This window comes from Perca flavescens, chromosome 9 (genome assembly GCF_004354835.1).
Source record: "Perca flavescens isolate YP-PL-M2 chromosome 9, PFLA_1.0, whole genome shotgun sequence".
In the NCBI taxonomy this organism is placed as follows: Eukaryota; Metazoa; Chordata; class Actinopteri; order Perciformes; family Percidae; genus Perca; species Perca flavescens.
In genome coordinates, this window is record NC_041339.1 from 8,687,455 (window position 1) to 8,701,561 (window position 14,107).

The window sequence follows — 14,107 nt, forward strand, 5'->3', positions numbered from 1 at the left end:
ACGTTTTAATACAAAGTGTACAATTGGAGACAACGGTAAGGTTCGTGAGTGGCTGATTTATGACAGCAGTACAGAACAAATGTACTGCAGTAACTGTTGTGTGTATGGCTCAGAGAAAGTAAAGTCAAATGATATTGTAATCGGGACTAAAAATGTACGTGCGTGCATGTGCTGACATGCATGTGTTATCAAGCTAACTGTGAATTGTCATTGTGTCTGTAGGGTGGTACTTGACAGCATTTAAATGTGTATTCTTACAAGTTAAAGAACAATGTTTGTGCAATTCCTGTTATTCACCTTTATGAGGCAAAAAAAAAACTGGCTGGTAAAAAGTTGCTAGATGACGTCATATTTGTGACATCATTACGCAATCATTTGCATAAAGTTTAGTGGTTGTGTCAGCAAGGTAGATAGAAAGAAATTGAAATCTTTAGCCAAATAATCACAAATTCAATATAGGAATTTATTTTACCTTATAATTATTACTTAGGTAGCCTATCTTTGCAGTAAAAAAATAAATTATACAAAGGGAGGGAAAAAGATTGATTAAGAATTCTCAAAGAAGCCTAGGGCCAGGCCAGGGCCAGGCCAGGGCCAGGCCAGGGCCAGGCCAGCTCAGCGGCATCTTTCTCCCATCGCGGCCTGCTGTCTCTCCTACCTACACCGGCCCCCGCACATCCTGTCCCCTCTCCCCTTCTAACTGCCAGCGCACTGAGCTGCTGCACATGAGGAGAGCGGGGAGGGGCTGCTCCTCTGCTCCTCAGTCACAGAAGACTGTTTTGGTGGCTACAGGAGAGAAATACCTTGCGTGCTCGCTGGACAATACTGGCGACTTTTGTCACCAGATTTGTCGCTAGTCGCCTTTTTGAAAAAACGTTGCTAAGGGGGTCTGAAAAGTCGCTTAATCTAGCAACAAAGTCGCTAAGTTGGTAACACTGCGGATGATATGCACACAACTTGCCTCCCTGACTGTATAGGCTTAGAGAGTTTATGGCTTTGGGAGGGGCGGATGTGCGCAGGCGGATGTGCGCATGCCCGTGTCATTCAGTACACAAGACAAAATAAGAGTGTTCTTGCAAAACGGCAAAATAATTGTTTTTTCTTTATTGTACTATTTTGGTGATTGTTGGGAGCTGAAATCGAAATGCAATTAATTGCATAGCCCTACGCTGGAAGGTGCTGCTGCAAAATAGCCTCAGGAAGGAACTTGTTTTGGTGGAATGTGTACATTTAAAGGTTGTTTTAGTCATGCAACAGAAAACTAAGATTCAACAGATATCAATCCTGGAAGTGGAACGTCATGGGTATAGACTTAGGGACAGTGGTGGCCTAAAGGTTAAAGAAGCAAGTTTATAACCGGGAGGTCATCAGTTCAATCCCCAGACCGACAGGATACAATCTGGGTGAGGACAGTAAAAGAGCAGTGCTTTTCCCTCCCTCATTACCACCACTGAGGTGTCCTTGAGCAAGGCCCTTAACCCCCAACTGCTCCAGTGGAGCTTCTCAGTGGTCAGCAAATCAGACTGTGGTTGTACTGGGCAGCTTCCAGGTATGAATGTGTAACTGTGTGAATGTGACAGGTCGTCGTTGCAAATGAGAATTTGTTCTCAATCGACTTACTTAAAGGGAAATTTCACCGCTGTAAAGCTGAATATATCTTTAAATTGGGTCACTTATGTAGTAGAAATGTAAAAAGAAAATTGAAATTGGTGCCTTCTAGGCCGAGATAAACCAGAAAATGTGTTTTTGGCTCATATGGATGAAAGACACCACATCCCAGAATGCACTTGCTTTGCTGCTGTATGAGGCCACTCCCAAGCCACGCCTACCCTTTACAGACAGACAGTGAGACGATCAACTCAACAAGTGTGTTTTATTGTCACTTCAACCATATACACGAAAAAACGTTTCACCGTGGCTCAAGTGGTGTTACACATTTAAAACATGCTTTTTTTTTGCCACAGCTGATACATTATCCGGACTTCTTTCAGCGGATTGATTGATAGCTCCAAAGTGAACAGAACTGTGTCCATGGCAACGCTCTGCTATGCATGGCAACGGTGTGTTATCCTTAGCAGCGGTCTGTTGTCAAGAAATAACAGACCGCATTCTAAATTAGAATTCAACCAAGCCATGTAATAAAAGAAGGCTAACACATAGCTACTAGCATTAGCTCTTGGTGGGCTGTGGTATAAACATCGAGTATAAACACAGCCGTACATTTGCGTGAGATGTAGCTAGAATTGTCGGCATTTTACAGTCACAAACTCCACCAGCAGTTAGCAGTTAGTAGGATACAAATCACCCCATTTCTGCAACAGGCAGTCCGGGGTAACACAGCCCACCTCCACTAGTAGTCTTACTTGGTGACAGCAGGCTGGATTGTCCACAGCAATATTTCCACAACAACAAAAACACAGCAGTCTCTGAACTCGCGTTGGGAGTTTCATTGAAGTTGGATGTTGGAACAGGTGGCCGGCTAGCGTTAGCTTTCCACCGGCACACTCGTTCAACGCTCCCCACTGTTGAGGTCTCCTCACCGGCCAGAGGAATAGAGCACCACCGCTGGTCTCCGTTCAGACGAAGCTCGCGTAGTGTGTGGAGTATTCCGTCCGTAATAAAGTGTCCTGCATATTCTCCGATGTGTTCCAATGTATCCCGGTGGTACACGTGTGGTAGTTTGAATGCACATAATTGTTGTTCTAAAATTTCCAAGACTGTATGGCTGCAGCCTGGAGCGTCCCATATCATGCCGTCCCTTCTACTTTTCAAAATAAAAGCTTGCGTCCAAAAACAGTTTCTGCTCCTGCTGAGAACCTAAGCGAGGATTCAAGATGGCTGACACTCGTTTTTTCCTCGGCAATCTCCGGAAAAAGCCAACATTCCAACCCCCTTTGGGCTATGCGGAAGTGGCTCCTAATACAGGCTGTAGTCTTTTGCCTCTGGGCAAAAAAGCCTCAGATGACGCAAAAATCGTCATTTTGTGTCATCTGAGGTTTTTTTCCAGACCCACAATACAGAGATCTCCCCTCTCAGGGGGACATGAGAGAGGGAAGCATGGTCATTCAAAAATACTACCGGGTTTCTACTGATACAAAGGTTAATGCTAATCAGTGAAGTTTCCCTTTAAGGTTAAATAAAAAAAGGAGCATAGGGTAGGTGTATAATGCCCAGAGGGGAGTCAGGTGCAACACAACTGACACACACGTATTCCTTTTCGCCAGTCCTGTGTCATTAAAGTGAGAACCGTATGAATGGACAGGGCGTAGACCACAACGCCGCTGTACATATGTCCTCGTCACTCACCCCACCCAAAAAGGCTGGCTACACTGCCTAGCTGCGTGTAAAGTGTGGGAGGGTCTGCCTGCCCATTCTCTTGGAAGATGCTAAGCCATCTCGCAAGGTATTTCTTGGATACACATGTCTGATGCCAACTCACAAACTGGGAAAAGCAGATGTAATTTTCCTTCACTGTCCCTGTACATGGGGTGGAAGACAAAAAGTGTCCAGCCTGGCAGCTGCCAGGTAGTTTTGTTTCAATTCACAATGTTAACCACATGGCACCAAAACTGCCACCATTTCACAACATGTGTCTGTACGGTCATACATGTTGTTTTGGGAGTAATTGGCAAACAATATTTTTTGTCGTTTAGGTATGAGGACATGTTGCCTTAAACTAAACAAACTTTGCAATTTGCTAACTCAGCGTTTGCAAACTTGAGCTGATTTAAGTTATAAAAATCTTTCCCATAGCCTCCATTACATATAACGTGAAAGTAGCACAGTCATGGTTGTACCTTTGTACAATGGCTTACGTAGGATGTCAGGGTGAATGGTTGGGTCTACAGATTATTTTTGATACAGAAGACTGAGCCAGCTGTCAAATAAAGTATTTTGAACTGCCTAAACTTTACCAGACACCAACCATAGAAGCGGCATATCAGAAAATCCTTTAGGAAGTTTTGTTGTTTAGCTTCAGAGGCAGGATTTTCATCAAGTCCTTGTTGAATTGCTATGACTGCAATGCGAAGAGCAGTTTACTGCAACTGCACTTAAAATGCTTGCTAGAGCATTAGGCCGCTATGCAGTAAACTATTTGTTTTGTGGTTTCACATTGGTTGGTCTAGTTTTTGCATTTTCCTTTACCTGTCGATATAGATGGACTTGATCCTTCCATGTCATTGCTAATATTAATCAAATATTAATTGCAGTATTTTCATTTGTACGATGGTGACAAGTAGTGGCAAAGGAGGTTTTACTTGTACTCCACTGTTTGTGAAAGCAGCCTCAATAGTTGGAGTTGCACCTGAAATGTCAGCAGCTGGAGCCTCTGGGGGAGCTTGATGCAACAAGGTAGCACATTCCCCAGTTGATCTTTTGTCATCCTTTCCTCGGCTCCAGGATTGTCTTAATTTTGTGACACAATCTATGTCCTTGTGCCCTCCACACAATGTAATATATTTATAGTGTATAAGGAGATCAATATCCCACAGGTATAGCCATATAATACTTTATAAAGGATACCAGGGCCTTATATGAGCCTTGTATATACCACAGTTCGCAACATCTCCACTTCTGTATACCCACTCTTAACCACTCCAGCATTATTCGCTGTAAAAAAATAAATAACAGAGCTTCTAACAAATCCTCAGCTCTCAGGGACTTTCCTGTTTACATCTCTATTCCCAGCACAAAAGGATTACAAACCACAGCTTTAGTGAGTATAAAGCAATTGTAAAATCCAAGATTTGCTGAGTGGGAGGGTTGGGGAGGTTAGGGATGTCCTCTTTGAGTTTGAATCTACAAGGCGACAAGAGGTCAAGGGTTAAGAGCATCAGGAATCACTGGGGGGGATCCGAGCTGATCACAGACAGCCTGGATGGAGCAACAGAGTGTGTGACTGTTTGTGTGTATGTGTGTGTCCTCAAGCATATTTTCCTCTATATTAAACGGGATTAGTTGTCTGCCCTGCATCCTATTTTAAGATAATACTTGAAGATTTCTGGGATTTCATTGAATAGATCTGTGTGACTCTCTAATCGTATTGGTGTGTGTGTGTGTGTGTGTGTGTGTGTGTGTGTGTGTGTGTGTGTGTGTGTGTGTGTGTGTGTGTGTGTGTGTGTTGTATCTGTGTTTGTGAGCTCCCAGAAAAACAGCGTAATGGCACAGATCAAAGGGATCCGGATGGTTGTGAGCCTTATTTGGATGTAATTGCTGTTTACTTCGTCACATTATACAGTAGAGGTGCCTTATTAAGACTTTCTGCCTGTCATTAAAGTTGCACTCCAGCAGCCTGAAGGGGATACGACTCTATCTCAGGCTTTTATCAAGGACATTTTATCCTTAATATGGCTTTTCAAAGGACTGCTTGTTTATGGCAGCTAAGCGAAGTTTTATATTTTTGTATTATAGAGATTATTGGATTTCCAGCACACTGTACACTGTCTTAGCTTTCAAACAGCATTTATATTGGAATTGCTCCTCCACAATTTAAATTCTAGAGGAGCAATTCCAATATTTCAGTCCTATAGTCTTAGTCAGGTATCCACTGGGTCCCTTTAGTATTCCTTTTCATATTCCCAATAATCTTCTATGATTAAATGTCTTCAAAGCAACAACAGTATGTGGTAAATGCTAATGTATTTGATGTTCCCTTTGTTTCAGGGTTCACAGGTATGTGTGCTGAAGCGAAACCATGTGATTTAGTTCCAAAAATGTAGTGAGTGAATCAGGCCACAGATAAATGAGGTAACTAACATGTCTTGAATACCGAATGTGGTTACATACTGCATTGCACAGTACCAATACAGTGAGGCAGTGCAGGCATCCATACTAGTTTGGAGTTTCCTGGTAAGGAATCTATCTTATCATAGTAAACATTTCTGATGATCATCTTCATTACAATATAGAATATCCAAATTTCTGACTGGAAATTGCAGGTGGTGAGAGAGATCTTTCCAAGGCACAAATTGGAATGTTAGTTATATTATAAAGTTCATTAAATTACATAAACATCCCTCAGAGGCAGAACTGGATAGAAGTAACTGTAACAGTTAAGTTACAGAGCACATATCGTCATGACTGGTTTAGTTTGTATCTTTGTATCACTGGTGAAAGGTAACTAACAGCATTTATTCAAGTATTTACTTAGCTACATACAATTTTGAGGCAGTTGTACTTACATTTTAAGCTACTTTATAGTTTTAATACAGTACCTTACAAAAGAAAATATTGTACTTTCAACTTCCCAACATTTATTTGACCGCCAGTGTTACTAGTTATTCAGATTTTGCATACACAATATATAATCACCTTATACAATATAATATATTGTTATATATTACAACAATATACAAAGCAGTTTAAATATATTATACTCTGATCAGCTGCACTGTTAAAATGCATGTTATTTTGTCAGTAATACATAAATGAGTAATTTATATAATTTCACAGGAAAAATAAATAATAACTTAGCACACGTTCACAGTTCCAGAGCCTTCAACCACATCTTGTGAGCTTCAGCTGTTAGTTGACATACAGAGTAAACTCTGTATAGTAATGAAGGCCACAACATTCCCAGTTCATTTTATTGATAATAGGATATGTCTACCTTTGCTTCTTAAGTGCAATTTTGATGGCATTTTTACTTCTATTATTTGTATTTCCATTTTTACTTCTTTGAGAATTATGTGTTTGGAACGGAAGGGGTATAAATACATTGGTTTATGTCATCTATGCTACATGTTACTAGCATGATCAGACTTGGTAATATTAGTTCTCCTCTGTTTCCTCTTGACTTCAGTCTGTTACCCACAGGAACTCTGGTTCTGTGGAGATTTAACTCAACAAATGAGATCATTTCTACTGCTCTGTCTCTCAGAGATGCTTGCAAAATTTAAATTACAATCTGCTGTGTAAGCAGTCCTCAAAGTTTGAAAATCATGGGATTGACAATAGCCACATGAGCAGGCCGCTAGAATTACCATGCAATAGAAATTGAGTACTGAGTATTTATGTGCTGTTTTGATTGTGTGTTCTCCAAAAAGCATTAAAATGGAGAGCCCAGATGATCACTTGAAACCATAATGACAGTAATGTCACTTGAAATCAGTTCCACCCAAATGCTGGATCATTTTATTACTGCCAAGTCTGTCATGTCTGCTAGCCAATCCACATTTTATGTAGCTACAAAACAAGTAATTTGGCAGGTTGGGACTTAGGTTCTGAATCTAACAGCCACTGCGGGTGTTTGACCAGACAGTTAGCTTCAAATACTGGTGTGTAGTAAATTAGCTCAGACTTCGCCCTGTAGGAGAGGAAACCATGCCAGGAGGGATGACGCCCCCACATGACTCTGCACCATCCACGACTGAAAGGGATGCTTACAATGATTTTTTTTTTCTCCAGTATTTTCATGTTGTTTTAGACTCCTCACATACTAAGGTTGTTGGTTTGACGCCCACAATTTGAACAGGTCTAAGTCTTAGTATAGGTGCAAGCCAGTTAGCCAGTCGTTGATTTTTTTTTTTTTAACATGATCTGATTTTATACGACACGTATTAAAAGAAAAACATGCAAAAATGTGTTAAGATCTGGCTGAAGGGTTAATAGTTACTTGATCTGCTGGTGGGATGCAACATAGAAAAGGAAAGTAAAGGAAACAGCAAATCCAAGCAGAGAATCTATGTTACAATGTTATTATCAAAGAATGGTGGTAAACATGTAAACTTTAGACATCAAGCTGAAAAGGACAAAACACATCCAGCCCAAAAAGAGTTTACGAGTAAAGAGCAAAAAGAAAATGTCCATCACTTTCAAAAAAAGGACAAGAAATGTAAGAAAATGAAAGAAGATAAAAATTGGAGGAGAAAGGGTAAGTCTGATTTCCCTTGTCATGCAAATCAGTTTGGCATCGGAGGGGGGGAAAAAATACCTTCGTCGTCCGTGCGGTCACTATCACCTAAATCATCAGTGTGTTTCTTTGTAAGGGGACCTATAGGACCAAGAAGGAGAAGATGGAGGAAAACAGGGTGATCAAGAACACACACAGCCTTCAAAAGATGCTCTCAAAAGATAAGAAAGTAGTCAATAATTAAAGTTTCTATAGCCCCTTTTTTGGAAAAATCTTCACACTGACAAGGGGACTGGGCAACCATTACCACAAAGTCCACTTCACATGTTTACAGTAGGACTTTACTGTTATGAGCAAGAAAAGAGGGACTTTAAAAAAAGAGGCTGAAAAAATATTAGTTCTCTGTTGAAAATGGAAACTTAACTGAGGATAAACCTCTTAGGATCAAAAGACATAAACGTCTTTGAAACAGTGCATACAGTAGCATCAATAATACATTTCAGAGACATTATGTTAACATTCGGAAATGATCACTGTAGCAGAGAAAAAAAGCTGAGGCTGTAAAAGAAGCAGTGTTTTTAAGAGCAGAGCACTCAACAGAAGCATGTGACAAACTGCCCCTGTTGTATTTTCAGTGTGTTAACTGTGTGTGGGCTTAAACACACACAAACATGTAGATCCAATGTCATGCATTCTGTAGATTTGACTGCAGGGAAGTCATCAGAAAAGTTTGATGACAGAAGAGAACAGGCAAATTGATTTCAATTGTTCTCCCTATTTTAATTTCCAAAGAGTTATATAATAAAAATAGTTTCAGGGTAGTTATTTTTGCTTAAAGAAATAGTTTTACATTTAGAAAAAATACTTCTTATTCACTTTCTTGCAGAGTTAAACCAACCACTCTAATTTGTGTTAAAGTTGTGTGTGCAAAGTAAATATAAGGCTACAGCTGGTCAGCATAGCTTGACATAAAGACAAAAAATAGGGGAAACCAGCTAGCCAACAGGACTCAAAGAAGTCACTGCATCCAAGATATAACATTTGAATTAGTGAGCTTGGCAGGTGATGGTAAGTGGATTTTGTAACCTTAGGAAAGCCAAGCTAGCTGTTTCCCCCATGGCACCAGCTTTTATGCTAAGCTAAGCCGATTGATGTGTGTGGCTTCAGTCTTCCCAACTAACTCTGCAAGAAAGCAAATCAGCATACTTCCCAATATATCAAACTATTTCCTCATGCACTGTGTTTTCTTGCTCTGGCAAAAATGGTGGAATATTTTGACAGGGGAAGCGGTCAGTAGCTTCTTTATTAAAACCAACAAATTGTCATTTTAATAAGAGTTTCCTGTACATACAGAGACATAAAACACATGCTATATAAAAACAAGTAAGTAACAATGACACATATAAACACACCTACAAAGAACACACATAGAGATACACACAGAAACGATATAACAGATCTGAAAGCATGCAGCCTTGAAGTAAAGCATGTATGCTAGCAGGGAGCATAACACACAGGAAAAAGAGAATAACATACTGGCAGTGCTTAAGCCTTCACATACACACACACACACACACACACACACACACACACACACACACACACACACACACACACGCACGCACGCACGCACGCACGCACGCACGCACGCACACACACATAAAGCAATGACATCCACAACATATGATGCCACAGGGCTTCAAACAGCCATCTACTGATGAGGAAATGACCACTCCTATCCTTTCCAACTACCTTCATTAGCCACAGCACCACATAGCCAGCAATTTTATGCAAATCTACTTCAATTCCATTTGACTTAATAAAAGTGAAAAGCAGTCAATTTCAACATGATAAAGGTCACAAGGCACTTTCTGTGAATAAGGATAGTGTTAAAAATAAATGGCTCTGTCTAAAAGGAGAATAATTCAATAAAAGATTTCGATGACTGCTAGTTTGAACATATGTGTTTATGGAATAGAGAATGGGAGATGAATCACTTGAAAGGTTCAAGATACTTTTAGTCAGACGCTCATATTGATGAGTCATAATTCCTCCATCATTCAACATAGTGGTGGTTTATTTTAAAGGCAACCATTTCCCTCCTGTGACTTTAAAGAGGAAGTCGGCTCCCTGCATATCATTCTGTCCTACAGCAGTCTCTCAGCTCTCTTTTGTGAATTTGACAAGCAATTTGATAAGCAAGAGCTGACTTGTGCTTTCTATGTGCTGAATAAGCACCAAGACTCAAGAATCGCTTCTTTCAAAATGTGAAACGTCTAAGAAACAAGAGCACCCACTGTCTGGGAATATGTTACCTGTTTATGAAGTATACTCAGTGATAGAAGGTTCTGTGCTAATACTTAAACATACACCACGCATTATATAATGTGGTTATTGTTATCATATTACCATCAATCTCTTAAAGTCCTTGTCTTCCCCCTTTTAATTTCTAACAAAAACGTTTGGGAGTAAATGTGTATGAAATGATGCAGCATTACATTAAATAGATCATTTCAGTTTACTATTTAACATTTGCTACAACTTTTATACAATCTGCAGTATAAACATCACATCAACACATCATACCAACAGCTATGATTATTATCATATTTCTGTATATCTGTATCAGTTTCTCTGTGTCCCAACCGGCAGCGACAGATGGCCCCCCACCAAGAGCCAGGGTCTGTCTGAGGTTTCTGCCTGTAAAAGGAAGTTTTTCCTTGTCACTGTCGCACCAAATGCTTGTTCGTGGGAAATTGTTGGGTAAATTATAGTGTGGTCTAGACCTACTCCTGAGATAACTCCTGTTTAAATGGAATTTAAATGAAATACAAGCTCTTGACAAATGGAAATGGAAAATGCTGACCTTCTTGGTTAACCTAATTGGTCAATTATGGCAGCATATGTCTTCAACCATGACAAAACAAGGCTTAGAGTCCTGGTATAACAATTATTGTTCATGTTGTGACATATTTTCTCTGTACTACTACAGTAAATGCAATTTATTCTGTTTTAACAAAAACTAAGAGAGGGTTGTTTTTGACAATATGATCTTATTCTACAGCACTTAATCTACAGTAAAGTATTGTCTTTATTAGAAACAACTCAAATGTAATTGTTTAATAGACTGATACAGTAGAACGAGTATTTCTACCTACCTTATCTTGACTTTTAACTCAGTGTCTGTCTACACATACAAAAAGTACACCTTACACAACCTCACCACCTGTTCTGCCTCCTATTATACGGCATAGGAGAGTGGGTGTGGGAGTCTGAGGGATGTCAGGTTGCATGGCTTTCCTTGCTAACAGTATGGAGAGTAAAGCATAGAGCCAAAGCCACCTTCGAGCAGTCATGGTGACAAAACCCTAAGCCTAAAATGTAACAAAATATAAGTGCCAAATTTCCATGTAAAGAGGCAATTTATGGTGGTGGATGGATCAAACAAACATATGACTTTCACCCAGGAGAGTGGAGTTTGAGTCCAGTTTTAAAAGTAAAAGGCGAGTACTTTTTTTTTTTTTACTTCACAAACGTCACGTTCAGCATGATATAAAATTGAATTTTAACCCAAACCATGAACTTTTTCTAAACTTAGTAGTAGTAGTAGGTTTGGTGCCTAAACATAACCAAATAGTTTTATTCCTAAACATAAACCAAAATGCAACCATTTCACAAAGTTAAAGACGTGTTTAAAATCGCGGCCTTTACGTTCAAAACTGTGACGGACGTTCTCTGGTTTAGATCTAAGGTATCGGTAGGGGTGGTATTTTATTATACGCTCCTGTGGGTTGTATTAGAGGGTAGGGAACAAATGACTTGTTGGTTCTCTAGCTATGAAGAAAACTGGCTGAACTAGGAATTTCAAAAGTTCTAAAACTAGTAACAAACTTTGATCTAGGAATTTTAGATTCCTGACTAAGAATTGTCATAGTCAAATCAGAATTGTCAAGTCTTGCCTATTGTCGACTGATCATCAAATGGGGGGTGGGGTGGGGGTAACCGTCGGTAAAACTTCAATCATGGGGCAGTCGGATTTATTTACCCACTTTAAAAAGATTTATTAAAAGATTCAGGCCACGTCCACACATACCAAAACAATCTTTTTTTTACCCGTCTTCCCTGGATTCCATGGATTAGCGTGCTAAAGTTAGCTCTGGTAGCTAACATCGGCAGTCAAACAAACATCATTGATCCAGTCTCATTTTAATAATCTACACGTTTTTCTTGCGGTTGCCTTTCTACAATAAGCCATGGTAAAGGTTACTATAATCCGTTCAAGGAGTTGATAAGCAGACAGATTAGGTAGCTAGTTGATAAATTGTCTACTTCCACTTTATAAACAGCTAACCATAGCAGCTAACGTTAACGTTACGTCCCTAATGGAGCATCAGCTACTTTAGCGATGTTTAACATTAGCTACATAATGTTAGCAATATATCTTTTGTAGAAGAGAGAGAGGGAAGTGTCAGGGAGCAGAGAAAGTATTTAGATGAAGTGAGCTGGTTTGACCATGGAGATGGGATGTGCTTGCTTAGTTTCACCGCAGTCGTGTGTGGCTGTGCACTAGCGCTAGTGCGGTGCATGGGTCGAGGGGCGTGGCGATGACATCATCGATATGGACATGGTTTCGTCATCCAAACGAAGCCAAAAGAGAGACGTTTTCGAATTTTTTCACCCTGAGCCCAGGTTTCAAAAAAGTCCGTTTTCAGAATTTGTTTGGACGACCGGCCCAAACGATGCAAAACATGTGAGTTTGCATCAAAAAGCGTCTCCGTGTGGATGGCCCCTCAAAGATTCGCAACAAGACGAAACCGATTTAGAACGTTGCAGGGAAAGGTTTCCGAAGTCTTAACTGGCCCGGAGGCTCAACGAGCGCCTGCAAGCACAGTATATGGTGGAGTGACCTAGAACGTGACTGAAGAGAGTGAGCATCATTAAAACAAAGGATGGAATCAGAGAAATAAAACGTTTTCGCCATTTTATCACTAGAAATGCAGCTGTAGCAAGTATCTTACTATGACTAACTTTATCCACATTCATATTTAGCAGTTCAGCTACAAAACAAGCCTGAAAGTCGGAAAATAGGAGAGAAGCACAAAGATTTGTTGTGCTATGAAGATGATACACCGTCTCATCTCGTCGCATTTGTGTAAACTGGAAGGTTTCAGAATGTTGCAGACTGGCGCATTGCAAGTAGCTGCAAGTTTATACTTGTATGGTCCAGAATCTTTGGTCTGAACTGGACTGTATGCTGCGGCGAAGATTTGACTATGACACTGGCTGTCAAATCAGGCTCTTTCCATCAAAATTTTGACTATTTGTGGTCACCTCTACGTTGATCCAAACTTTATTTAACACAGTGTACTGTCTATTGAAAACAATTTGTAAACCACTACCCCTGTAAAGAAACAGAACAGAAAGGAAGTGTTTTGAGGTAGGGGTGAGTTATGGGCAACTTAAAAACCTGTGAGAATAAAAGAATCAAAGAAAATGTGACTGATGTGGCTGCTCACTGTACATGTGCTGCTATTACAGTGGCATGTTGTTTGACTGAGGGTTAGTGGGGATCAGAGCAGACAAGACAGCTGCATGACAGCTCCTATCACACACAAACACACACACACTGACAGATACACACTTACTCATGTATACACACACATAGAGAGAGACCTCATACAGCAATCAGGTGTCAATTCAAAACTGCCCAGTGACAAGGAGGCCCCAAATACTGACCTGTACTCACCTACCTGTCACTGTGAGCATTTGTGTGTGTGTGTGTGTGTGTGTGTTTGTATGTTTTGTGTGTGTGTGTGTGTGTGTGTGTGTGCATGTGTGCCTGCATGCGTGCATGCGTGCATGCGTGTGCGTGCGTGTGTGTGTGTGTGTGTGTGTGTGTGTGTGACAATGGTGAGGTCTCAGCTGGCACCATCTCTGATCAGTGATTAGGAACTTGAAACTTTCATCTCTTTCCATCTGACTGTGTCTCAATATCTTTATTTTTATCTTCTCTGCTTTTCATTCTAACATTCTGCTCGTTCGCAAACTTCTGCTATGGATGCATGTCCCTTTTCTCCTTTGTATCATATTTATATTCTATCTTTTTCCATCACCTTGATCTCCATCTCAATGTTCCATGGAACAAATGGAACTTTGGTCAAGTGATAACAGGTGGTCATACAGGGAGGGGAGATGGTAACCCCTGTGTCTGTTCAAAGATGGTCCCAGGCATCAGATGTGAAAATCCTCATTCTC

At 40.3% G+C, this 14,107-nt stretch overlaps 1 protein-coding gene across 5 annotated transcripts in view; it reads right to left on the reverse strand.

Moving 5' to 3' along the window:
• Window positions 1-14,107, reverse strand: part of nlgn1 (neuroligin 1) — a 341,839-nt gene that overhangs the window by 215,282 nt on the left and 112,450 nt on the right. For 2 of the 5 annotated variants that reach the window (XM_028588140.1, XM_028588141.1), the window contains one exon: window positions 7,934-7,993. The exons of 2 other annotated variants lie outside the window; for them this stretch is intronic. In XM_028588140.1, coding sequence (XP_028443941.1) covers window positions 7,934-7,993 — 60 coding nt within the window. Of the gene's footprint in view, window positions 1-7,933; window positions 7,994-13,388; window positions 13,406-14,107 lie in introns of all 5 variants that reach the window. One more of the 5 variants, XM_028588142.1, reaches the window with a different exon arrangement.